Here is a 22,278-nt window from a genome sequence, read left to right as displayed (position 1 = left end):
CTCTTCCACCACAGGCAGGCTACTCCGTTAACAGCAGTTTGAGCCAAATTCAGTGTCTGGGTACTTGCTGCTGAGGCTTGCAAATTCTGCAGGGGAGCAGGGCCCCTGGGAGCAAGCGGCTTTGCCTTCCCCAGCCTCCTAAAGCCTCAGCCATGCACACTGAGCAGCTACACCTTTAAGTCACATGCAGGGTTTTCCCCTTGCCCTCAGCTGCCTCCCTTTCCTCAGACGATGCAGATCCCTTGTGTCCCTCGGCTCTTTGGTCCCGCTTTTCCCTTTCCTCCAGCTGCAGCATGTGTGGAGAAACAGCTGGGGTGCAGGACGTGAGTATCTCTGCTGCTGGAGTGGGGTTTGAGCTGGTTGTTTTGAGTCACTTCCATCACAACTCAACAGCCCTGAGGTGGCCGATGAAACCAGAGCACCTGCTGCCAGCACCTGCACCTCCTGTCACCCAGGGAGGGCACCGGAGCCGCAGGAGCTTCACTCCTGCCCTTCCCTTCCATCGTCACTCAGCACAGCGTGCTTCAAGCTGTGAAAAATGATTTTTGTGCTACGGGTGAGATGCTGAAAGCAGGGAGGGCTGCGGGCATGGATCCTGTGGCAGGGCAGCTGCCCACCAGGCGTTACCCTCCATGCCAGGGCCCGGGAAGGAAGGGCTCCCCAACACGGCGCCTAGCCCTGCACAAACCTCAGAACGGTGTTACGCAGAGGGGAGCTTTTGGGAATTTCATTTATTTCGTAACCCACTTGCCTCCTCCACCCAGAAAATCCCTACTCGGTGCAACCCGAGGACTGCAGTGGCCGCCCTGCCCCTTCCCCGGGGGGCTGATGCAACCCCAGCGCCGCTCGGCCCCGCCCGGCTCCCCCCGCCGAGGAGGCCGGGTCGGCCCCGTGGTCCCGCCCCGGGACTACAACTCCCGTCATGCTCCGGGCGAGCCGCGCCCGCGCCTCCCAGGATGTCGCTGATTGGCCTCCTCTAGCCGAGGGGGGCGGGCGGGGCTGGTACGGGGCGCGCTGATTGGTAGCAGCTCCCGGAAGGGCCTGGCCGGCGCCGAGGGAGGCCGTGACTCCTGGTCGCCATGGTGAGTGTGGCTGGGGGCGTCCTGCGCCCCGGGCCCTCTGCGGGGGTGGTGGGCCCGACCCGGCGGTCACCGGCCCCTTGGTCTTCGGTGCGGCGGCCCGCGGCGTGTCCCTGCTTGGCGCCGTTAACGTGGGGGGGCCGGGCGGCCTCGGAGTGAATCGCTCGGGGCCGCCTGGCTGCCCGCCCCAGGGGGAGGCCGCACCCTGGGGCCCTCCCGGGGCAGCGCCGGTGCCGGCCCGGGTCGGTGCTCGGGGGGAGCGGGCCGAGGGTGCGGGGCCAGACCTGGCGCGGCCGGGCGGGGCCCCGGAGCGCTGCTAGCGGCAGGGCCCGGCCCCGCTCCCCGCCGCCCCCGCGGGGGTCGTTCCCGCCGCCGAGGGTCTCCCCTTCGCCGCCCAGCCCCCGGCACTGCGGTCACAGAACCTGGGGCCGAACAGGCAGCGGGAGCCCGCTAACCCCTCCTAGGCCCATGCCACAGCATGCGGGCCCCACTTTGACCCTCTCTCCCTTTGCAGGCCACAGCAACGGACCAGGTGGTTGGATTTGGCTTGGTCGCCTTCAGCCTCGCTCTCTTTGTTTACTACACCCTCTGGATCATCGTACTGGTACGGGCCTCCTCTGGCCGTTGTACTCCCCATCACTTCACATTCAGGTGTTGGCCCAGGCTTTGTGTAGGCGCTGATGTGTCCGTGTGCCTAAAGGGCTCTCTCTTGACAGCTTCTTGGTTAAAAATTTCAGGGCAGAGCTTCCTCTGCTTTCTGGCACAGCCCTTTCCCCTTCTGGGTGTGCCTGCCCCTGCTTGGGCAAGAACCAATCTGCAATCGCGCCGCCTGCCCTGCTGCTCTTGGACAGGCTGACCCAGCCGGTGCACAATCCAAGGCTCATGTAAGCTGTCAGCGAGAGCTGAAGCCTGGTCCCTCTGGAGGTGGTGCTGGCGATCTTCATGTTTGCAGTCCTCCAGATTCCTGGTTCTGGTGGGAGATCAGAGAGGGAAACGTAAAAAGAGATGACTTACAAAATCTGGAGCCTGGTAGGGAGGAGAAGAGTTTAGGGAATGCAGAGCTCTGGAAAAGCGATTGTGAGCGTGGTGGTTTGCCCACTTCTAGGGACATACCAGCTGGGGTCATGAGTGGTTTTCTTCCTGGAAAGGATCATCTCCTCATGAGCTTTCCAGGTACAAGAAGCCTGGTTCAGCCTTGGGCTGATGTCTGAACTCCTGGCAGCTTCCCCTCTAACCCCAGAGAGTTTTGAATTCCCCTCTTGTGTCTGATGGCTCTGCTGTCTGATACGTGTTCATATGGTCCATAGTCCCGGGAGTGCGTAGGTGTACTTGATGCTGTGTAGGAATCCTTACACTGCTCTCTAGTGTCCAAAGCTTTCCACTGGCCTCTGCAAAGGGATCCCAGTGGGATCGCCCAGAAGCAGAGCCGGTATCAGCTGCTCCCTTCTGCAGGGCAGAGTCTAGGGATTTGCTGTGTTCAGCACCAAGCGGGTGGGCAGCTATGCCCACCCTGAGACCCCATGGCTGCGGACCCCTCTGCCAGCCTCATGGAGCTGCCCCTCATCTGCTGAATGCTGAAGCCTTTGCTGCCCACCTGCTGCTGCGTCCCTGCAGCTGTGGGCTGAGCCACATGCACATCTGGGCATTTGTTTTTTTTAGCTATTTCCTCACGCCTGATATTTCCATCCTAATTTTGAAACCACGAGGCTGCAGGTGTCAGGGACTTGCCAGGGTGCTACGCCCACCTGCTGATGCCCCTCTCTGTCTCCTGCAGCCCTTCATCGACAGTGACCATGGGATCCACCGGTACTTCTTGCCTAGGGAGTATGCGGTTATCATCCCCGTGGTGGCCGGGCTGCTGCTGCTGCTATTTATAGGTGAGTGTTATTTCTGTTGTTCTAATTAGAAGCTTCTAAATTAGGAAGAGAGAAGAGGGTTGCTGGGAGGGTTAGTTAACGTGTGAGACTTGTGACGCTCCCTGTGGCTCCTGCCGCAGCTCAGCCTGGAACAGGCTCTCAGGGCATGTGTTTATGTGTAACTTTGGGTGTTCGAGCCTCTGGACAGCAGAATTGTTTCTCACTCGCTCTGCTGAGGTTCTGTTTCTTACTACAATGTGTTTTACAAGTGCCTGTAGTTATAAGTTTTCTGGCTAAATCCATTCTCTCTCTCATGGTAGGCGTTTTTATCATGGTTGTGATGTGGAAGAGCAAGAAGCCTGCCAAGAAATCGGACTGAAGTCCCAGCTGAGAGAGATAAGAAGGCACCCACCCTGTTGCAATATAGCCAGGAAAAGATCTTGCCTGCAGCGCCAGGCAGCACCTCCCCCAGAGCGCCCAGCGTGAGCTGGCTGCACTCTACTGCGTTCCTTCCTGCACAGGCGAAGCCTTCTGTAGTTTACAACTTTACTGACCAAAGTGAAGAAAAACTGACCTCCGGGGCTTATCAAGAGAGGGACCAGAGCCGTGGCCGGGAGGGACCTGCTCCCCAGCTGGGGATGCCTGTACCGGCCCGTGCTGGCTGGAGGGGCTGTGGGAGTGTGGCAGCTGTAATGGCCAGAGTGAGATTTAAGCTCTGACCCCTGCTAGCTGCTCTGCCTCTGGGTAATCCTTCCCCTTTGCTCTTGCTGTGTCCAGTAGTTTGTTCCTTCTGGGGTTTTCTAAAATGTTTACATACAGTTTGTGGGTTTTTTTTAATTGGGCTCAAGATTGAGAGGAAAGAAACAAGGCTGAGCTTGGAAAAGGCAGGCTTGCAGTCCTCACTTGCCTGCTGGAAGGACTAATCGTGGTGCTGGTGAGCTCTCGCCTTTTTGAATAGGGGCGCCTGTGAGGCCAGGCGTGCAGAGGACACAGGGACAGTGCCACTGCTGCCCTCTGCGTCCCCTCCTGGGGTCATCCAGCTAAGGGGATGGCAAGGAGATGCCCTGGGTCACGAGGAAGCATTTGGCTCCACCACTGGTGGGTGCGGCTCTGCACAGTGGAGGTTCCTGACCCAGGACAAGGCTCTGCACAGTGGCTGGGCTGGGGCTGAGCAGGCAGGCGTGGTGCCACCCTGTTCTTTCACCCAGGGTTTCCTCTCCTGGCAGTGGCTGCTACCCCAGACCACAATGAGCAGGATCACCCTCAATAAAGGTCTGCCAAGTCTTGGTCCCTGTCTTCTGCCCGTGCCGAGTGGGTGCTGCAGGCCTGCCGGATGGCTTCTGCTGCGTGGCCCTGGCAGTGCCCCACGCCATGCTGGGGAAGGTCCTGCCCTGGGCTCTCCATGGGCCATGTCCTGCCGTTGGGGACAGGCAGGGAAGAACCTGGCTGGGCCAGGCATGTCCAGCCTTGTGCTAGCTCTGCTGTGCTGGGGGCTGCTTTACCCTTCCTGGGGCAGCTCCAGCAGAGGAGGGCAGATCTGAGGTGCTCTGATCCTTCTTGCATATACCATAAACTTCCCCTGCCAGAGAGCAGCATGTCCCATCATCTCCCATTCTGCTGGGAGGGGATGCTGGTGCTTTTGGGGAGCCCCGGCTGCCACAGGTTTTGGGCTGAACCTGGCTGCGGTTTAACCCGCTGGTGGGTGGTCCAGAGCCAAGGCTCCGGCTGGAGGTTTGTTTCCAGCTCTTGAGGGGCTGCCAGGCCAGGCCGGGCTGTGTACCCACCCACTGGCACTGTTGCTGTGTCCTCCCTGAGGACATATCCCCCCATTTTCCCTTGCCTGTGTCTTGCTGCTGCTGCTTCTCCCCGTGAGGAATCCCTCACTGCCCAGGCCCTCACCTACTGGACACAGCTCAATCCACCCTGAAAAAGTGGGTTTCAGCTGCGGCAGCAGGAGGCAAAAGGGGGAAAAACTCGGTCGTGTCTCTGAGCAGCTCCAGGTGTGCCACCAGGGGAGCCTGGCACTGGCCCTGTCACCTCTTTCCTCCTGGTCAAAGTTTGCAGGGGACAGCACTGGGACCAGTTTCAAGGTTACTTATAGTTGCTTGTCAACTGGGAGAAAATAAAGTCTAGAACCCTTCCCTGGGCAGGCAGCTACTCTGGGGACATCTTGCAGGTGTGCCACAGCTTGGCCCTGGCACGAGGGGCTGCAGTTGATGGATGCCGCCCCGGGGCCATTGGACAGGGACTGGGGTACCAGGAGACCTGCCTGCCCTGGCCCTGCTCCTGAGCCATTTTGGATAATTTTGGTCCCCAGGCTGTTGCAGTCACACCTGAACTCACTGGTGTCCGGCCTGGCTGGGAGCTACTGGTGCACGGAGGTGATAAAGGAGCACTGGGGCAAGGGGGCTGGCTGCAGGGGACCCCCGGCCTGGGGGGATGGCTGAGAGGGCAGAGCAGGAGGGGTAGAGAGAAATGGGTGCTGGGGTCTGTCCTGGGGCACACAGGGTGGGTGCTGGGGTTGGTACCGGGACGGTTGGTTCCAGGACATCTGGGATGGGTGCCGGGCTTGGTACAGAGACGGGGGGGGACACACACTGGACACAGTCGGTCCCGGGACACGGGGGATGGGCCCTGGGCCGGTCCCGGGGCACGGGGGCCGGTGCTGTGTGCCGGTCCTGCAGCCGCAGTCGCGGCGGGCGGTGCCCGGCTGCGGGCGCGTCCCCGGAGGCGCCGGGGCTCAGCGGCGGGGCGGGGCGGGCGGGGGCGGTCCGGACCCGGACCCGGCAGTGCCCGCTCGGCTCCGCCCCGCCCCGCCGCGGCCCCGCCAGCCCCTGCCCGGTGCCGCCCGGCCGGGATGCGGGGCCCGGCGGCGGCGGCCCTGGGGGCCGGGGAGAAGCGCCGCTGCGGGGGCTCCCGGCGCGGTGAGTGGGGCCGGTAGCGGGGACGCCGCTTCGCGGGGACGCCCCTTCCCAGGCTCCGACCCCTGCCCGGGGGGCTGCACCCGCGGTGGGGGGTGCATGGGGGGGCACGGGGGTGCATGGGGAGGTCCCAGACTCGGAGGGGTCCTGAGGGGGTCCCGGCACAAGGCATGGGGTGGACACCCTGGGCATCGGGGTACGGGGAGAGTGGGGGAGTCCCGATGGGGAACCCCACCCTCGGGGGTCCCCTGCACCCCGCTCGCCCGGTGCCACTGCTGAACCCGCTCTGCATGCAGGATGCGAGCCCTACCCACCCTCCGGGTGATCCCCGGACCCTGCCAGACGACCCGCCAGCCCCCCGAGGATGAAGACGCTGGTGAGAACTCGCTGGGACGGGGGGCATGGGGCCCCGGTGGGCACGGGGCTGCGAGGGGCCGGTGGGACCCTGCCAGCCAGCATCGGGGGGCCGCTCGCCCCGAAAGCGGTGCTGGGCGAGGGTGCAGCCTGGCAGCTGCCAGTGCCCGCAGGCAGCACGGAGCCCCGGCCCCGTGAACACGGCCATAGGCGTGCGGCTGTCGCTGCCTGCAGGAAGTGAGCGGGGCACAGGCACCCAGCGCTCCCCGGTGCGGCTCCTCGCTGCGCCCCGGCCGCAGCACCCGCGCTTGAACGCCCTCCTCCGAGGGGCTGCTTGTGCCGCATGGCACCGCGGGGCTGCTGCCGGCGTCCGACCCCGGGCTGGTGCACGTGGCCCGGCCTGGAGAAACCTCCCTGCTCTGCTTCCAGGTCCGGCTCTTCCTAACGTTGGTGTGCGCAGCGGTGGTTGCCGTGCTGTACGTCCTGCTGTGCTCCCACGCCTGCCTGCGGCCGTGCTGCTGGGCCCCGGGGAAGCGGGGCAGCCCCACGGCACCCGCCACCCTCAGCTTCCAGGGGTACAGCCGTGTCCCTGACGGGAAGGTGCGTGGGGATGGGGCAGGGTTGGGGCTGGTGGGGCAGCTCGACCCGCCCGTGCCTCAGTTTCCCCTTCCCTAGGGAAGGACAGATGGGGCTGTGGTGTGTCTGGCCGCTGCGGGAGGGAAGGGAGAACTGATGGGTGATGGTGCATCTCCCCACAGCCCCTGGAGCGAGTGCTGTGCAGCCGCTGTGCCATTGTCTCCAGCTCGGGGCAGATGCTGGGCTCACACCTGGGACAGGCCATCGACAGGCACGAGTGTGTCCTGCGCATGAACCATGCCCCCACCGCCGGCTACGAGGAGGATGTGGGGGCGCGGAGCACTGTCCGTGTGGTGTCGCACACCAGCGTCCCACTGCTGCTGAGGAACCAGCCCTACTTCTTCCAGCAGTCCCAGGAGACCCTCTACATCATCTGGGGGCCTTCAAAGAAGATGAACCGGGAGAAGGTGGGCTCGACCTACCGGGCGCTGCTGAAGGTGATGGAGACATACCCCCGCCTGCAGATCTACACCCTGACCGAGGAGAAGATGGCATATTGTGACGATGTCTTCCAGAACGAGACGGGGAAGAACAGGTACTGCCAGCTCCTGAGGAGCCCCCATCAGGTCCCCCTGCTGTAGCACCCATCCCCCCTGTTGGGCACCCATAGCCCAGCTGGGACGGCAGCAGCATGCCACTCGCTCGAACGCGGCCACGGTGCTTTGCAGGATGAAGTCCGGCTCCTTCCTGAGCACAGGCTGGTTCACAATGACCCTGGCCATGGAGCTGTGTGAGCAGATCTATGTCTTCGGCATGGTCAGCGACAGCTACTGCAGGTGTGTTGGGGGTGGCAGGGGTGTGCGTGGGGTGGTCTGGTGTCCCCCCAGGTCCCACACCCACCCTGTCCGCTCCCACCAGGGAGAAGAACCACTCGAGCGTGCCCTACCACTACTTCGAGAAGGGTCGGCTGGATGAGTGCAGGATGTACCTGGTGCACGAGCAAGCCCGCCGCGCCGGGCACCGCTTCATTACCGAGAAAGCCATCTTCTCCCGCTGGGCCAAGAGGAGGAACATTGTCTTTGCCCACCCGTCCTGGGCAGGTGGGTAGGGCACCAGCCATGGGGTGAGGCCCGGCAGCAGGGCAGCTGTCATCCTGCAATGACATGTCTCGGCTTTGCTGGTGCCATTGTTGAAAGCCTTTTGCTGAGCACTGGAGTAGGGAGTCTCCATGTCTGCAGTAGCAGGGCTGGTTCCCCCAGCTGGTGGGTGGACTTGGACCCACCATGTTAGTGCATGGGGGGCATGAACTGGACCCACGGAGCCCCATCAGCTCCAAACACCTGCCCAGATGAACCCAGAGCAGCCACAAAGGTTTTCCACTCGCTCTACCAGGATGAATATTTAATGTGGGATTAAACATTCACGCTGGTGGGCTCCAGCACAACACGGGCAGGAGAGCGCAGCCCCACCAGTGCCACGATTTTGTGCCTCTCCCAGGAATGAAGCTCCACCATGGTCTGTGTCCCACTTGCACCCCAACACCCGGCACTGGGCGTGGGAGGCAGGGAGCCAGGTCTGGGCTCCCCATCCTGCTGCCTTCGGCTGCTCTGTACCCAGGCAGGTCCCTGCAGTCCCCTGCATCCCCCCAGCTGGGAAGCCCAGGGGCCACACACACCCCAGGGGCTCTAAATTGCCTTGTCACAAGTGCCCTTGGATTCAGACCAAAGCAAACATGGCCATTAAAAGTGTTTTTAACTTGGCGGTGCCCTGTGCTGTGCTACTTGTGGCTGTGGGACATGGGGACAGGTGATGGCAGCTGGTCCCAGGGCTGCGGTGTCCCACTGTCCTGCCAGGCTATAAATAAGAGGGGGAGGTGACGAGGGGGTAGAGCAGAGACTGAGCATGGAGGAGGGTGCTGAAAGCTAGCAGTTGAGATTATTTTGGAACAAGCAGCTGTGTCTCCGCAGGACGGGCACTGGTCCCAGCATGGATTTCGTGCTGGGTCCAGGGTGATCCTCGGCCCCACATGGCTTGGCACTGCCGGGCTGCAGGCAGGACAGCTGCCAGCTTCTGCATCCCCAGAGAGTTGGGGCACGGCACAGGCACGTGTGCGGTCCTGGGCCTGGCTGCAGGGAGCTGCCACAGCGGCTCTTTGAGCCCATAACAGATGCCATATGTTTGGGTGGGCAGAGCAGTGTCTGGGGGGCCAGGGGTGGGCAGGAGGGGCCAACACATCTGTGTTCGCTCCTGTTTCAAGTGAGGCCAAGTGCTGGGGTAAAGTCAGTGAGGAGCGAGTCGGCTGGGGCCTGGGGATGCTGCCAGAACAGCTTCCTGTGGGTGAGCACCAGAAGAGCACTGCACTGCTAGCCAGTCGAGGGAGGGGATTGTCCCGCGGCCTCCCCTCGAGTGCTGCGTATAGTTTTGGGTGCATTACAGTACATTAAGGATATAAAGCTACTGGAGAGTGTCCAGAGGAGGGCCATGAAGTTGAGGAAGGGTTCCTCACAAGGGGAGGAGGAGGGGCAGGCGCTGATCTCCTCTCTCTGGTGACCAACGCCAGGACCCGAGGGAATGGCAGGGAGATGTGCCAGGGGAGGGTTAGGTTGGATATTAGGAAAAGGTTCTTCAGCCAGAGGGTGGTGGAGCCCTGGAACAGGCTCCCCAGGGAGGCAGTCACGGTGCCAAGCCTGACGCTATTCAAGAAGCACTTGGACAACACCCTCAGAAATATGGTGTAATTTGGGATTGTCCTGTGCAGAGACAGGAGTTGGACTTGATGATCCTTGTGGGTCCCTTCCAACTCAGGACTTTCTATGATTCTAACAGCCTGTGGAACTCTGTTCAGTGCCCCAGCTGCCCCAACCCCTGGCAGGGAAGGGCATCACAAGCACAGCAGAGCCAAAACCCTCCTGGAGAGGCGTCGGCCGCAGCAGCGGGGCTGCAGACCCCTGCGGAGTTCCCTCGCCCCACGAAATCCCCCAGAGAGGGGCCCTGGGCTGCCCAGCCAGCGCGGGGGAGGCCGCGGCATCCCAGCAATGTGGCCCTGCGCCCGGCGGCGGGTCGGGCACCACGTGCTGCCCTTGGCACTCGCGGGCAGCCGCTGCCCGTGTGTCCGTCCCCACCGCCCCCGCTGCCCGCGCCGGGGCCCTCGGGGGTGGGACAGCCCCGGCCCGCCCCGTCGGGGGAAGGGCGGCGCTAGGACCCCCGCGGCGCTCGCCGGTCCCGGGCGGCGCGCGGCTCCCGGGGCTCCGTGCGCGCGCGGGAGCGGCGGCCCCGGGCCGGGCAGCACCAGCAGCGGTAGCACCAGCACCAGCAGCGGTATCAGCAGCAGCAGCAGCGATAAGCAGCAAGATCAGCACTGCGGTGCGGAGCGGTCGGTGCAGCGGGCGCGTCCCCTCCGGGCCCGCTGAGCCGGTGCGGGTGGGGGAGCGGCGCCGTGGCCGGCCGGAGGAGCGGCCCCCGGTCCCGCGGCTCCGGTGGATGGCGGAGGGGAGCGCATCGTGCTGGTGCGCGGGGAAGGGGCCGGCTTCTCCCCGCCTGGGCGCGGCCGGACTACGGCCTGCCCAGCTTCTGCAAAGCGGGGCTGCCGGGGAAGGCTGGTGCTTCCCAGGGGTGCGGGGGAGGCGGGGGCTGCGCCCCGGGGAGCGCGGGGGGGTTGCATGCCGGGGCGGGGGGGGGGGGGGAGGATTTGCACGTAGGAGTGGAGGAAGGTTTGCACCCCGGGGGGCCGGGGGAGGGTTTTCACTTCCCGGAATGCAGGAGGGTTTGCATCCGGGGCTGAGGAAACAGCGGCACGTGGGGGGGGACAGCGAGATTTGCACCCCGGGGGGGCAGGGAGGGGGGAGCGGGTCTGGATGAGCCCTTCCCCGGCAGAGCAGCGATGTGACCCCCGGGGCGCCGCCATGGCCGTGCTCGCCAGAGGGGCCCGGCAGCCCCCTGCGGGGCGCAGGGGGTGCAGGAGGAGATGACGGACCCCCGCGTGCCGCTCGCCGCCCGCTGCAGATGAGAGCCCTTGCCCAGGTAAGGCCCGCGGGGTCCCCGCTGCGGGGGCTCATAGGCCCGAGCACTCTGGAGGGAGGAGAGCGGGATGCAGCGACAGGAGCAAGGGTCCCGACCCTGCTCCCCAGCCTGTGCGTGGCCCCTTTGCCCCAGCATGCCGGGGCTCCCCGCGGGGGTTGGCACCTTCCCAGCACCTTTGACACCGGCACTCGGAACCCTTTGGGGTCCCCGGTCCCCTCAAGGGTTGTACACAGGCATAATTTTCCATCCCTGTTTCCCACCCCCCAGGTCAATTAGTAAAGATGCTTCAATTTTTTTTTTCCCCCAATTTCCAATTGCTCTGACTACTCCAGCTGGCTGTGAGTCACTAATGAGGACTTTAAAAAATAAATTGGGTCAGTCCATCTCCGCGAGATGAGATGAGACAAGTGGAGGTTAGAGCAGGTCCTCCCAGGGTCAAGCATCCAGGGTGCACACAGCATACGTTGGGCCCCGTAGCTGGAGAGGTCCCTGCCAGCTCTGGCTGGGTTTGAGCCTATGCATGAGCTGAGTTGGGCAGGTCTCAGTTCCTCACCCCCTCCACTCCCTGGTCCAAGCCTCCACGGTGGTTGTTTTAATGGGATTTCAGCACGCGAGCGGCAGGTTTGCCCTCCCTGACCCTGTGGGTTTGAGCGGCTTCAGCCCCGCCAGCTGGGGATAATCCCTTCCGGGACCGCAGCCTGCCGTGGGGATCTCCCTGGCACGAGATGTGGTTGGGTTTGGCTCCTCAGTGCTGCAGAGCTCACCCAGCCTCTGCCCACAGTGTTTCCCTTCCCTGCACTGGCACTGGGGGTTTGTCCTCCCCTTGAAAGGGGGGCCCAGGGGTCTGGCTGGGCACCTGCCGCACAGGGCTTTACTCTGGCACAGCCGAGCCGGGCTGCCTGGTGGCTCATCCCATATCCCCACTGGCCTGGTAGTCTGGGGACAGGAGCCTGAGTGTGGTGGCAAGGGGGTGACCACATGCCTTGCAGGTGCTCGCAGGACGCCAGCGATCGCTGTGCACTGAGACCGGCACAAAGACATGAGTGGCAGCACGGTGAGTGCTGGGGCATCACTCTGGGGACATCACCCTGGGGGCACCAGGCATCCTGCTGGAGATGCTGCGGGGAGCGTGACTGAATGCTGATGCCTGTGGGGTGGGGGCAGCAGCTGATGCTCTCCCCTGCCCACAGAGCCAGCGTGCCGCCGCCCTGGGGGTCCTCTTTGCCCTGATCATGTTGCTGATCATCTACAGCTCCGGCAGCGGGAGCGAGGTCTTCCCCTACAGCCGCCTGCGGGGCAGAGCCCGCCGGCCCCCCGACCTCAAGAAGTGGGGGGTGAAAAGCGGGTACCTGCCCGTCTGCGGAAACAAGGTACGAGCTGGTTGGCAGGGTCCAGTCTCAGCAGTGGGCACAGGATCTGTCCCTCTGCCAATGCCCAGCCAAATCATCCCATCCAGTGGGACAGTGGCTCTGCAGGGGACAGCCGTGCCTTGTCCCCTGTCCCAGCTCCATCCCTCCCTGCTGGGTCACAGTGACACCAGAATTCACCTGCTCATGGCACTTGTGGTCCCCAGACCCTGACTGCCCACTGCCACCAGTGCGTCATCGTCACCAGCTCCAGCCACCTCCTGGGCACACGCCTGGGCACAGCCATCGATGGGGCCGAGTGCACCATCCGCATGAATGACGCTCCCACTACCGGCTATGAGGTTGACGTGGGCAACAAGACCAGCTTCCGCGTGGTGGCCCACTCCAGCCTCTACCGCGTCCTCAAGCGGCCCCAGGAGTTTGTCAACAAGACCCCAGAGACCATCTTCATCTTCTGGGGGCCACCTGCCAAGATGCAGAAGAGCCTCCTGAAAATCATCCAGCGTGTCAGCGCTTCCTTCCCCAACATGACAGCCTACGTCGTCTCCCCCGGCCGCATGAAGCAGTTTGATGACCTGTTTCGGGGGGAGACGGGGAAGGACAGGTACCTCAGAGCCACCTCCTGCACTGTGTCCCCCCTTTTTCCAGGTCTCCAGAGCAGAGCTGGCTCTTGGGGCTGCTCCATGGGATGGGCTGCAGCACTGGGATGGGGGTCCCTGGGGCACCCTGGGGACCCTGGGGCGGAGAGGAGGGTCTGTCATCCACATCACCTCTTCCCCAGGGAGAAGTCGCGCTCGTGGCTCAGCACTGGCTGGTTCACCATGGTGATTGCAGTGGAGCTGTGCGACACAGTCCACGTCTACGGCATGGTGCCGCCCAACTATTGTGGGTAAGGAGTCCCCCAAGCCCCCATTCTGGCCCCCTGGCCCCGCTGTGGGGTTCACCCCATGCTTCCCCCACCCCACAGCCACCGGCCCCCGCCCCGCCGCCTGCCCTACCACTACTACGAGCCGAAGGGACCTGACGAGTGCACAACCTACATCCACAACGAGCGGAGCCGCAAGGGCAACCACCACCGCTTTATCACTGAGAAGCGGGTCTTCGCCAGCTGGGCCGGCCTCTACAACATCACCTTCTCCCACCCCACCTGGCCCTAGGGGCTGAGCACCCCTGCTGGGCAGAGCCCCCACACGGGATGGATGGGGGTTCCCCTGCATCTCTCTAGGAGTGGGGAGCCGTGGAAACCAGGCGTTGGGGTGCCACTGGGTGCCTCCCATGGGACCACCGCCGTTGTGCACGGTGGCTCCTCACGTCTTGGATGTGTTGGGTTTTGAGCTGTTTTCTGAGGGGGCCAGGTGCTGAGTGCAGGGTTTGGGGTCATCCCACCCCTCCATGGGGGTGAGATCCTAGTCGAGGCATGTTGCAGCCCCTGCAAGCACACAGGGGTGCCAGGTCCCTTTGGCTCAGTTCGGGCCTGCATTGCTTTTGGGGCCACAACAGAGGCTGTTTCCCCCAACCCCCTGGGTGGGAGGACCCCCTCTTGGGGCTCTACCATGCCTAGCACACCAATCCCAGTCCACAGGCACCCTTCCCTCAGCAGAACCCCAAAATTTTTGGTGGGACCCCATGGGGGTGACACTGCCACCCTTGGTGCCCCAGCACCCTTAAAACACCCAGCCCCTCCAAGCACCAAAACACCTGCCCCACACTGCCAAAATTTTTTCTAACTAAATGATGGGATTTTGGGGGGCTTTTGGATTTTCTTCCCTGCTTCTGGTCCCAGGGTTTGTATTTGGGTTTCCTGGCTGAAGGAGCAAGCAAGGGCTACTTGTTAGTGGTAAGAAGGGGCCAGCAGCAGCCGGTGCCTGCATCCTCGTCATTTATTAACCACTTACAAACTATTTAGAATTGGGCACGTAGCAGGGGGCTGGCAGTGCCCCTTGCAACCTGTGTCTGGGGGTGAATTTTGTTACTAATTTTTCAGCAGCGGAGAAGTGGGTTTGGGGAAAATAGCTAAATACAGCGTGTTTAGGTACTGAGCCCTGGCAGGGCTCTGTGCCTCAGTTTCCCTCTGGCTGTGGTCCATCCCTGTTGTGGCTGGGTCTTTGGGGGACTCACTGCCTGAGTGAGGGGGCTGTGGGGCACCCGCGTTTTGTAATGGTTTGTACAGGAATAAATATTGCTGCAGTCTGTTGCCTTGGGCCCTGGCTCCGGGCTGGGTTTTTGGGGCTGGGCAGCAGGTGCTGGAGGTGCCACAGCAGGGAGTCTCAGGACCCTTAGCCCACAGCGGTGCTGCCCCTGGGTACTCGGGAGGGTGTGGGAAGGGGAAAGGTGTGTCCAGCAGCCAGTGGACCCCAGCTGTGAGCCATTCCCCAAGTGCCTGCCCTAGAGTGGGTGGCAGCTGAGACCTCCTGAACTCATGTCACCCCCACCCTGCTGCCCTGGGGTGACAGGGCCTTGGGGCAGGGCTTCTGCAGCCATAGAGGAGGAGGAAAGGCAGGTAAGGGCACTGCACCCCCAGGGCTTTATGTATCTCCCGGGGTTGGCAGGGTCGGGGTGCTGCAGGTGGATGGGGGCATGGGGACAGGGATGGGGACAGCCATCCCTTCCGAGGGGCTGGGGGTGGAGGTGCAGGAGACAGAGGCACGGGGAGCCCTGGGGATGTCTCAGGGACCCCAATTCCAGCAGCGTGGAGGCTTCCTCCCCTCCCTCGCAGGCGGGGAAACTGAGGCACGGGGGGGGCTGGTGCAGCGCAGCCCCCGGCCCGGGTGGGGGGGGGGGGTCGCCACCCCTCGGCCGTGCCGGGGTTAACCGCAGCCCTTCCCCCGGCCGCCCCGCCCCGCCCCGCCAGGCCGGCACAGGGGGGACCGGCGCCACGGGGGCAGCGTGTCGTGCCCCCCCCCCCCCAGCTGCCCGTCCCCTGCCCGCCGGGCGGCAGCGGCCCCGCTCCCAGCGTGCACCGCGGCGCCAGCGATCTATATATAGCGGTAAAAATAGCCGGGCAGGAGAGCAGGCAGGACAGCAGGCAGCTGCCCGGCCCCCGCCCAGAGGTCAGTGTCCCCCCGGCCCCCGCCCCGGGGGGGTCCCCTTGCCGCAGCCCCGCCCGGCCTTGAGGGGAGGTGTCACTGCGGCAGCGGGCTTTGGGGGGGCTCGTGGCGGGGTGCCGGTGCCCGCCGGTGCTGCCCCGGCTCGTCCCTGCCTCCGGGGGGGCTGGCAGCACCGGCTGGGAACGGGGGGTGTATTGCAGGGGATGCCGAGGGGGTTGCATGGGGTGCTGGGGATGCGGGTGCTGAGACACCTGCATAGGCGCTGGAACCATTGCAGGGGATACTGGGGGGCTTGCATGGGGTGCTGGAGCCATTGCAGGAGTGCTGGAGCCATTGCAAGGGATACTGGGGGGCTTGCATGCAGTGCTGGAGCTATTGCAGGGGTCCTGAGCCATTGCAGGGGATACTGGGGGTCTTGCATGGGGTGCTGGAGCCATTGCAGGGGTGCTGGAGCAGCCCAGGCCTGGGGTCCCAGGGCTGGGGCGAGATTGGTGGGAGCACCCTGAAGTGCATCCCACGATGGCCTTTGTTGGGGAGTCCAGGGCCACACTGCACCCCCCTCAGCCTCGACCTGCTGCGGTCCCTGATCAGCACCCCATCCCCATTTCCTCAGGACCAGGCACCCCCACATCGCCCTCACCCTGCACCCATGGGTCCAGTGCTGTGCTGGATCAGGCCCCAAGCCCACACCGAGGGTCAGGGCTGCCCTCAGCACCCTGTGGCTCTGCCGAGGTCAATGCCAGCAGTCCTGGGTCTCGGCACCCACCACGATTAGTGACCCCAGGGTCCTGCACCCTCCCAGCCCTACCCAGGCCCCTCAGGGGCCATCCCAGCGCTTTGGCCCTGCAGCGCAGGTGGGACGTGACCCGGTGCTGGTTTCAGCCCAGCCATACTTAGCCTCTGCCCTTTCCGGGCTGTAACACGACCTCGTCAGCGCCCGCCGGCTCCTTTGGCTGCGGGATGCCCCATCCCAGCATCCTGTCCAGCCGGTTTGGGGTGACATGCTATGGCCAAGCAGGTCAGGTGCTGCAGGGCTGGGTGCGGGCAGGTTGGGTGGCCAAATCCCCCCCCAAGGTGATGGGGGTGCAATGGGGTGCTGCAAGCCCCCCCTTAGGGCACCCCTGAAAAAAAACAGCCTGTGGGGAGCTGGGGGGATGCTCCCTCCACCACTCGTTGTCCTGGTGACACTGATCAACCCAAGCTGGTTTCTGCCTGTCAGGTGGCTCCCCAGGCACGGGGATGTGGTCAGAGCAGGGGAGGAAGCCGGTAACGTCACCATGCGTCACCCGGCATGGGGAAACCCTCACCACAGCCGGATGGGGTGTGTGGCTGCTGGGAGCCAGACAGGTGATGGCCGTGGGAACAGAGGTCCCCAGGTCCCTATTTTAAGCTGAAGCCAGGGGTCAGGCTGTTGGCAGGGTGGAAGACCCAACCCCCAGCTTGGCTATGGAGCTGGTCACCACCATGGCAGGGAAGGGAGAGCCGTTGTCCCCCAGACCGCAGCCTTGGGGACCCCTGTGTCCCTACCATGCTGAGTTGTTCATCCTGCTCTTCTTTCCTCACAGCCTGAAGTGCTCCTGTGCCTGGACCGCAGCAGCATGTCGACAGGTGAGTGTTCTGTCTGCCTTACATCTGGCCCCCCGCATACATCTGCTTTGCATCCATCCCATCAGTCCCCTTTGCATCCATCCCCTCGTCCCTGCATCCGCCATCCCCCTTGCACCCCCTCGTCCCGCCTCTGCAGCCATCATCCCCTCGCATCCTCTCATCCCCCTTCTGCATCCAGCACCCCCCTGCGTTCCCTCGTCCCCCCCACATCCATTCCCCCTGCGTCCCCTCGTCCCCCCTTGTATCCATCCCCCCTGCATCCATCCCCTTTACACACATCTGCTCGGTCCCCTTTGCATCCATCCCATTTGTCCCTTGCACCCATCCCCTTGGTCACCTTTGCATCCTTCTCCTCCATCCCCCTTTCATCCCTCCCCTATGTCCCCCCATACTTCCCTCCCCTCCGTCTGTCCCCCACATCCCTCCAGACCCTCACATCCCCTCAGTCCCCCGCAGGCACTTAGCTCCAGCCCCAGCCCCAGGGATCGCTGGATGCCAGAGGAGTTGAAATTTCAGCCGGCTGTAATCAGGAGATGAGAGAGCGGCCCCAGAGCAGCTCGGCTTTATTTTTAGTTCTGTCTCCCCCCCGCGGCACTGTACCCTGGCATCGCCTCGCACTGTGGTTGGGCCAGATCCTGCAGGTGGCGCAGGACCCTGCGCCTGGGTGCTCAGCAGGGGACAGGGTGGTTCATGCCACCTGCACGTCCGCCACCAGCGCCAGGGACCAATGCTGGGGTTCAGGGACTGCCGGGGGTTGCACCAGGTGCTCGAGGTGGTCGTGCCAAGCTGACCCTGCCGCAGCCCCCATTAGCCCGCTGGGGTGACAAGCCGGCTGCAGGGGCCCACCCCCAGTGGAGCTGTGGACAGTGACCGTCTCCGGGACACGGCGCAGCAGTGGGATTCCAGCCCCATGGCCGAGGCGCCATGGGGTCTTTGTGCTCAGCCATGTCCAACCCGGCCGTCCCAACCTGCCCAGGTGATGAGGACGAAAGGGACACGTGGCTGCTTCCCACTTTGCCTTTATCCCCCAGGGGCCTGGGGTGGGTCCCCTCCATCCCCAGGGATGCCTGCCCTGGGTCTGGCATCCCCCGGGGCCACCTCACTCCCTGACAGGCCTTCTGCCTTTTGATAATTTTTTTTTTTCTCTTCTCCAGAAAAACTCAAGCACCACAAAATCATCTTCGTGGTGGGTAAGTTGGTGTCCGGGTCCTGCTGCTGCCTGGGGTCAAGGCCGCAGTGCAGCCCGGTCCCCCTGCACCTCCAGGGTTGGGGTGCTGCAGGGAGCAGCTGGAGCCAGGGCTGGAGGCTGAGGCTGTGGGATCTCAGCTGTCCCCAGGCGCTGTGGGGTGGCTGTGCCTCCAGCGTGGCTCCTCAAGGCCATGGTGGGGTGTGCTGGGAACAGGAGAGCACCTCTGGCTGGGCATGGGGTAGCAGCGTGTGGGGTGATGTGACAGCAAACACCTGGGGAGTGATGTCCTGGGTGCCAGTGGGGTTGTGATACCCCTGGATGCCATTGAGGCAGGTGCTGATGGGGTGGTGGTGGTGTCCTGGGTGCCATCAGAGTGGTAGTGCCTGCATGCCAATTGCCAGTGGGAGCAGCTCTTCCCATCCTTCTGGTGCTGGGCTTGGGGATGCTGTCCCCAGGCTCTGGGGACTCCTGTGTGTCTGTGCTGCTGCTTCCATGTACCACTCCAGCTCCTTACCTGTGGCTTGGGGCACGTGTGGCCCTTGTGTGACTTGCAGGCGGCCCCGGTTCGGGGAAAGGGACCCAGTGTGAGAAGATTGTGCAGAAGTATGGCTACACCCACCTCTCCACGGGGGACTTGCTGCGGGCAGAGGTCAGCTCAGGCTCGGAGCGGGGCAAGAAGCTGCAGGCCATCATGGAGAAGGGCGAGCTGGTGCCCCTGGTGAGTCAACACAGGCCACTGGCTGTGGCATGGTGGGGCATGCAGGCAGGGGTGCCTGTGGGGACACCAGATACCACAGTGATGGGCGGCACGTGGCCCAGCGGCACCTCCATCCCTGCCACCCCGGGGCGGGTTGCCGGAGGGATTGGAGGCATTGGGTGCTGGGGGGTGGGGCGTGAAGTCCCATATCACCCCTGGCAGCATTGTCCCCTCTCCCCAGGACACGGTGCTGGACATGCTGCGGGATGCCATGGTGGCCAAAGCGGACGTGTCCAAGGGCTTCCTCATCGACGGCTACCCCCGCGAGGTGAAGCAGGGAGAGGAGTTTGAGAAGAAGGTGAGGGCTGGTGCCGTGCCTTGCCACCCACACAGAGGGTCTCCATGGTGCCAGCAGCAGCCCAGCCTCCCCATCCCAGCAATGATCCCAACCCAACAGGGTCTAAACTGGGCACCATTCAAGCCAGCAGGTCCCCCTGCCTTGGGGACAGCCTGTGCCCAGGGTACAGTGGGGAGGGCATCTCTCCAGGGTGTCCTCAGGCTGAAAGAGGATGCTGGCATCCTCCATGGTGATGGCAGAGAGCCAGGGCTTGGCCACGGTGTCCCTGTGCCTCCCTCTGCGTGGGTCTGGGGGCCACTGCGACACCGGACCTATGCATCAGGAGGCAGAGGATGGCGTGGGGACATTTGTGACCCCCATACTCACCACCACCATCTCCCCAAACCAAACCAGACCCATGCCAGTTTGGCATGGTGACAATCATGTCCCCCCTGCCCACAGATCGCCCCCCCCACGCTGCTGCTCTACGTGGATGCAGGGAAGGAGACAATGGTGAAGCGCCTGCTGAAGCGAGGTGAGACCAGCGGGCGGGTGGACGACAACGAGGAAACCATCAAGAAGCGTTTGGAGACCTACTACAAGGCCACCGAGCCTGTCATCGCCTTCTACAAGAGCAGAGGCATTGTCCGCCAGGTAAGGAGGGATGTGGCCAATGCCAACATTCTCCATCCACGGCCTGTGGTGCCTGTGGTCCCAGGCGAGGGGAAGTGATGGATGAGGATGATGAGGGAAAGGGATAAAACTCAATTCTAGCTGTTTGGGGTGGGCTTGACCCCTTGGAGCCAGCCGGACCCTCCAGTTCCTGACACAGAGACCCACTCCAAGGATGGTCCCACACCCCTTTGCCCAAAATTGGCCCCAATTTCTCGGCCCATGGCCAAAATCCATCCCTGGAAGAGCTCCTGTCACGTCACCCCCTCAGGTGACCCCCCCCCAGCTAACCCCTCTGCACCCAGCTCAATGCCGAGGGCTCCGTGGAGGAGGTTTTCCAGCAGGTCTGCTCGCACCTCGACAGCCTGTAGCCGAGCCCCCAGCCCTGCTCCCCCCGCCCCGGCGTGCTCCGGCAGAGACAGCGGAAGCGGCTTTATCCTGTTTTCGTGGACGGAGCCGTGCGGAGGAAATTTCAAGGACATTGTGTTTGGCTCTTTCCCGTCTCTCCCCAGTAAAGTTCACTTTAATGAGCCCAGACTTTATCTTTTTCTTCTGTCGCAGGAAATGAGTTTTTCTTTCCAGAGATATTTTTTCCCCCCCCCCGTCCCCCCCCCAGCCCCGCTGGAGCTGATTAAGGGCAGGAAGCGGGTGTTTATCCCACCCGGGCAGTGGGATGCTGCGCTCGAAGGAAGGGAGGGAGCATCCCAGCTGCTCGCCCCAGCTTCCCAATCCACAGCCTGCAGGGAGCCTGCGGCTGCATCCTGCAGCCGGTCCCGCTCACCCCAATCCCGTCCCCCTTGCTGAACCCCCTTGTGCTCTAGGCGTGTGCCCCCAGAGAGGCAGGCAGCATCTGAGACGTACCCTGCACGTGCATCCCCTCCCTCCAGCCCTCCTGCAGGCTGCCAGGGGCTGGGGGCAGCCAGATGCAGACCCTGCCATGGGCCCAGCCATGCCAGGATGGGGATTTCCACCACTTTTATGCCTCAACATTTCCTTGTTTCTTTTGGCTCTCAGGGGTTTTTGGGGTATCTGGGGGCTGCAGTGGCAGGTTTTGGGGTGGCTGAACACTCCAGAACAGGGTGCCCCCTTCCCCACTCTGCCTGGGCACCGACTGCCATCAGTGCCGCCTCTCTGCCTGGATGCAGCCCTGTCCCCAGGGGAGAAGGATGTGCTGGGGCCACCCAGCTGAGCCTAGCCACCAGACTGGGTGTGCTTGTGGGTGGGGGACAGGGTGGGGATCCTCATGGGGGTGAGATGCAGGGCCCCAGCGGACAGCCAGTTGGTGCTGGTATGGGAGATGGGGAGTTGGGGGCTCCCCAGTACCTGCAGAGCTGCCTAGGCATGATGCTACAGCAGAGGGGCTGCAGTGGGGCTTGGGGCTGGGGTTTATTTAGCCACAGTGAGGGCAGGAGGCAGCAGAGCCGCAGCCCCAGCAGGGCCCCCAACCACTGGCTTTTGGGCTGCTGGGAGCTGGGCACAGAGCCAGGGGGCTGGGGGGGTTGGGGGAGGCGGCAGCACTGGGGGCAGCCGAGGCCATGGGGCCAGAGCCGAGGAAGGAAGCAAGCAAGGAAAAAACAAAAATCCCCAAGAAGAAAACCCAAACACTCCAGGCTCCAATGTCAGCCCTGTGTCTGGGGGGCAATGGAGCCACCAGCAGAGCCCGGGGCACTGCGGGGAGGCAGCCAGCCGGGAGCGATGCGACCATCCAGCTGGAGCTGGGGTGCTGCCAGCACAGCTGAGCTGGGGCTGGGGCTGGGGCTGGCGGGTGTCTGCTTTGTGCCAGTGGGGATGAGGGGACAGGAGGGATGGGCAGTTTGGGATGCTGCAGCCTAAAGCTCTGCAGCAAAGAGCAGAATGACCTGTCTCCCTTGTGCCTCCAGCCCTCTTTGGGTGCGCTGTGAGTGTACCTCAGTTTCCCCAGGTGGTGAGCAGGGTGGTGGGGCCGGGAGGGGGCATTCCATGGTGTCCAGTGGGACCAGGCACCCTGTCCTCCTCCCCAGCATGGCCCCTGGGTGCTTGGTGATGTTTTTTTAGATGCTTTTCCTCTGGCTGGAAAGCCCAAGGCTGCCCAGTAAGCCACGGGGTGGGGAAAGATACTGTGCTGGGGTTGAATGGGGCACATGGGGCTGCACGCATGGCCACCCTGCAGTTACAGCCACCCTCCCATCTGTCACCCTGCAGCCACCACCATCCCAGGGCCCATCACTGAGGGTCTCTTGCTCATCACCTGGCGATGTCACTGCGGGAAGAGGGGTGCAGGAGGGCAGGATTGCCTGTGCCTGGTCCTAGTCCCCAGCCCTGTCCCATCCTTGGGTGAGCACCCGTCCCCATGATCCCCAGGAGATGGCAGTGCACTGTCATGGGAGATGTCTGCTGCTCTCCCCAGGGTCAGGGACATCTCCGGGGACATCCTGGCTAGTGGGGACAGGGCCTGCTGGTTTCCCTGGCAGGTCCCTACACCACCCCCCTGTCCATGGCCATGGCTTAGGATAGAGGCCATCCCTGGGGGCCTGTGCCCACCCCAGGCACGGGGCTTCTGGCTCTCAGCCCCACTG

At 63.6% G+C, this 22,278-nt stretch overlaps 4 protein-coding genes across 11 annotated transcripts; all 4 read left to right on the top strand.

Moving 5' to 3' along the window:
* The first annotated feature begins 1,008 nt into the window (after positions 1 to 1,008).
* DPM2 (dolichyl-phosphate mannosyltransferase subunit 2, regulatory) lies at positions 1,009 to 4,223 on the top strand. Its single transcript, XM_064468759.1, has 4 exons — positions 1,009 to 1,082; positions 1,594 to 1,683; positions 2,854 to 2,956; positions 3,256 to 4,223. The coding sequence occupies exons 1-4, from the start codon at positions 1,080 to 1,082 to the stop codon at positions 3,312 to 3,314; spliced, it is 255 nt and encodes an 84-aa protein (XP_064324829.1). The 5' UTR covers positions 1,009 to 1,079; the 3' UTR covers positions 3,315 to 4,223.
* A 1,489-nt stretch (positions 4,224 to 5,712) lies between these two features.
* On the top strand, positions 5,713 to 8,546 carry ST6GALNAC4 (ST6 N-acetylgalactosaminide alpha-2,6-sialyltransferase 4). The gene is made up of 6 exons (XM_064468661.1): positions 5,713 to 5,859; positions 6,153 to 6,232; positions 6,640 to 6,810; positions 6,969 to 7,381; positions 7,515 to 7,622; positions 7,705 to 8,546. Exons 2-6 carry the CDS (start codon positions 6,221 to 6,223, stop codon positions 7,892 to 7,894), a joined length of 894 nt encoding a protein of 297 aa, XP_064324731.1. The 5' UTR covers positions 5,713 to 5,859; positions 6,153 to 6,220; the 3' UTR covers positions 7,895 to 8,546.
* A 1,412-nt stretch (positions 8,547 to 9,958) lies between these two features.
* ST6GALNAC6 (ST6 N-acetylgalactosaminide alpha-2,6-sialyltransferase 6) lies at positions 9,959 to 14,374 on the top strand. 5 transcript variants are annotated; one of them, XM_064468497.1, is made up of 7 exons: positions 9,959 to 10,149; positions 10,665 to 10,806; positions 11,796 to 11,860; positions 11,997 to 12,176; positions 12,380 to 12,777; positions 12,955 to 13,062; positions 13,141 to 14,374. In XM_064468497.1, the coding sequence occupies exons 3-7, from the start codon at positions 11,846 to 11,848 to the stop codon at positions 13,328 to 13,330; spliced, it is 891 nt and encodes a 296-aa protein (XP_064324567.1). In that variant the 5' UTR covers positions 9,959 to 10,149; positions 10,665 to 10,806; positions 11,796 to 11,845; the 3' UTR covers positions 13,331 to 14,374. The 5 variants fall into 5 exon arrangements, with proteins under 5 accessions (XP_064324567.1, XP_064324565.1, XP_064324568.1 ...); XM_064468495.1 differs by having other exon boundaries at positions 10,660 to 10,806; XM_064468498.1 differs by having other exon boundaries at positions 9,959 to 10,159.
* A 769-nt stretch (positions 14,375 to 15,143) lies between these two features.
* On the top strand, positions 15,144 to 20,253 carry AK1 (adenylate kinase 1). 4 transcript variants are annotated; one of them, XM_064468504.1, is made up of 7 exons: positions 15,144 to 15,229; positions 16,786 to 16,828; positions 17,983 to 18,018; positions 18,572 to 18,735; positions 18,956 to 19,072; positions 19,514 to 19,705; positions 20,029 to 20,253. In XM_064468504.1, the coding sequence occupies exons 2-7, from the start codon at positions 16,819 to 16,821 to the stop codon at positions 20,092 to 20,094; spliced, it is 585 nt and encodes a 194-aa protein (XP_064324574.1). In that variant the 5' UTR covers positions 15,144 to 15,229; positions 16,786 to 16,818; the 3' UTR covers positions 20,095 to 20,253. The 4 variants fall into 4 exon arrangements, with proteins under 4 accessions (XP_064324574.1, XP_064324573.1, XP_064324570.1 ...); XM_064468503.1 differs by having other exon boundaries at positions 15,175 to 15,223; XM_064468500.1 differs by lacking the exon at positions 15,144 to 15,229 and adding an exon at positions 16,445 to 16,567.
* The last annotated feature ends 2,025 nt before the right edge of the window (positions 20,254 to 22,278 follow it).

Source organism: Phalacrocorax carbo, chromosome 18, assembly GCF_963921805.1.
Source record: "Phalacrocorax carbo chromosome 18, bPhaCar2.1, whole genome shotgun sequence".
Lineage (NCBI taxonomy): Eukaryota > Metazoa > Chordata > Aves > Suliformes > Phalacrocoracidae > Phalacrocorax > Phalacrocorax carbo.
Note: the sequence above shows the minus strand (reverse complement) of the source record. Positions and strands in the feature narration are given on the sequence as shown.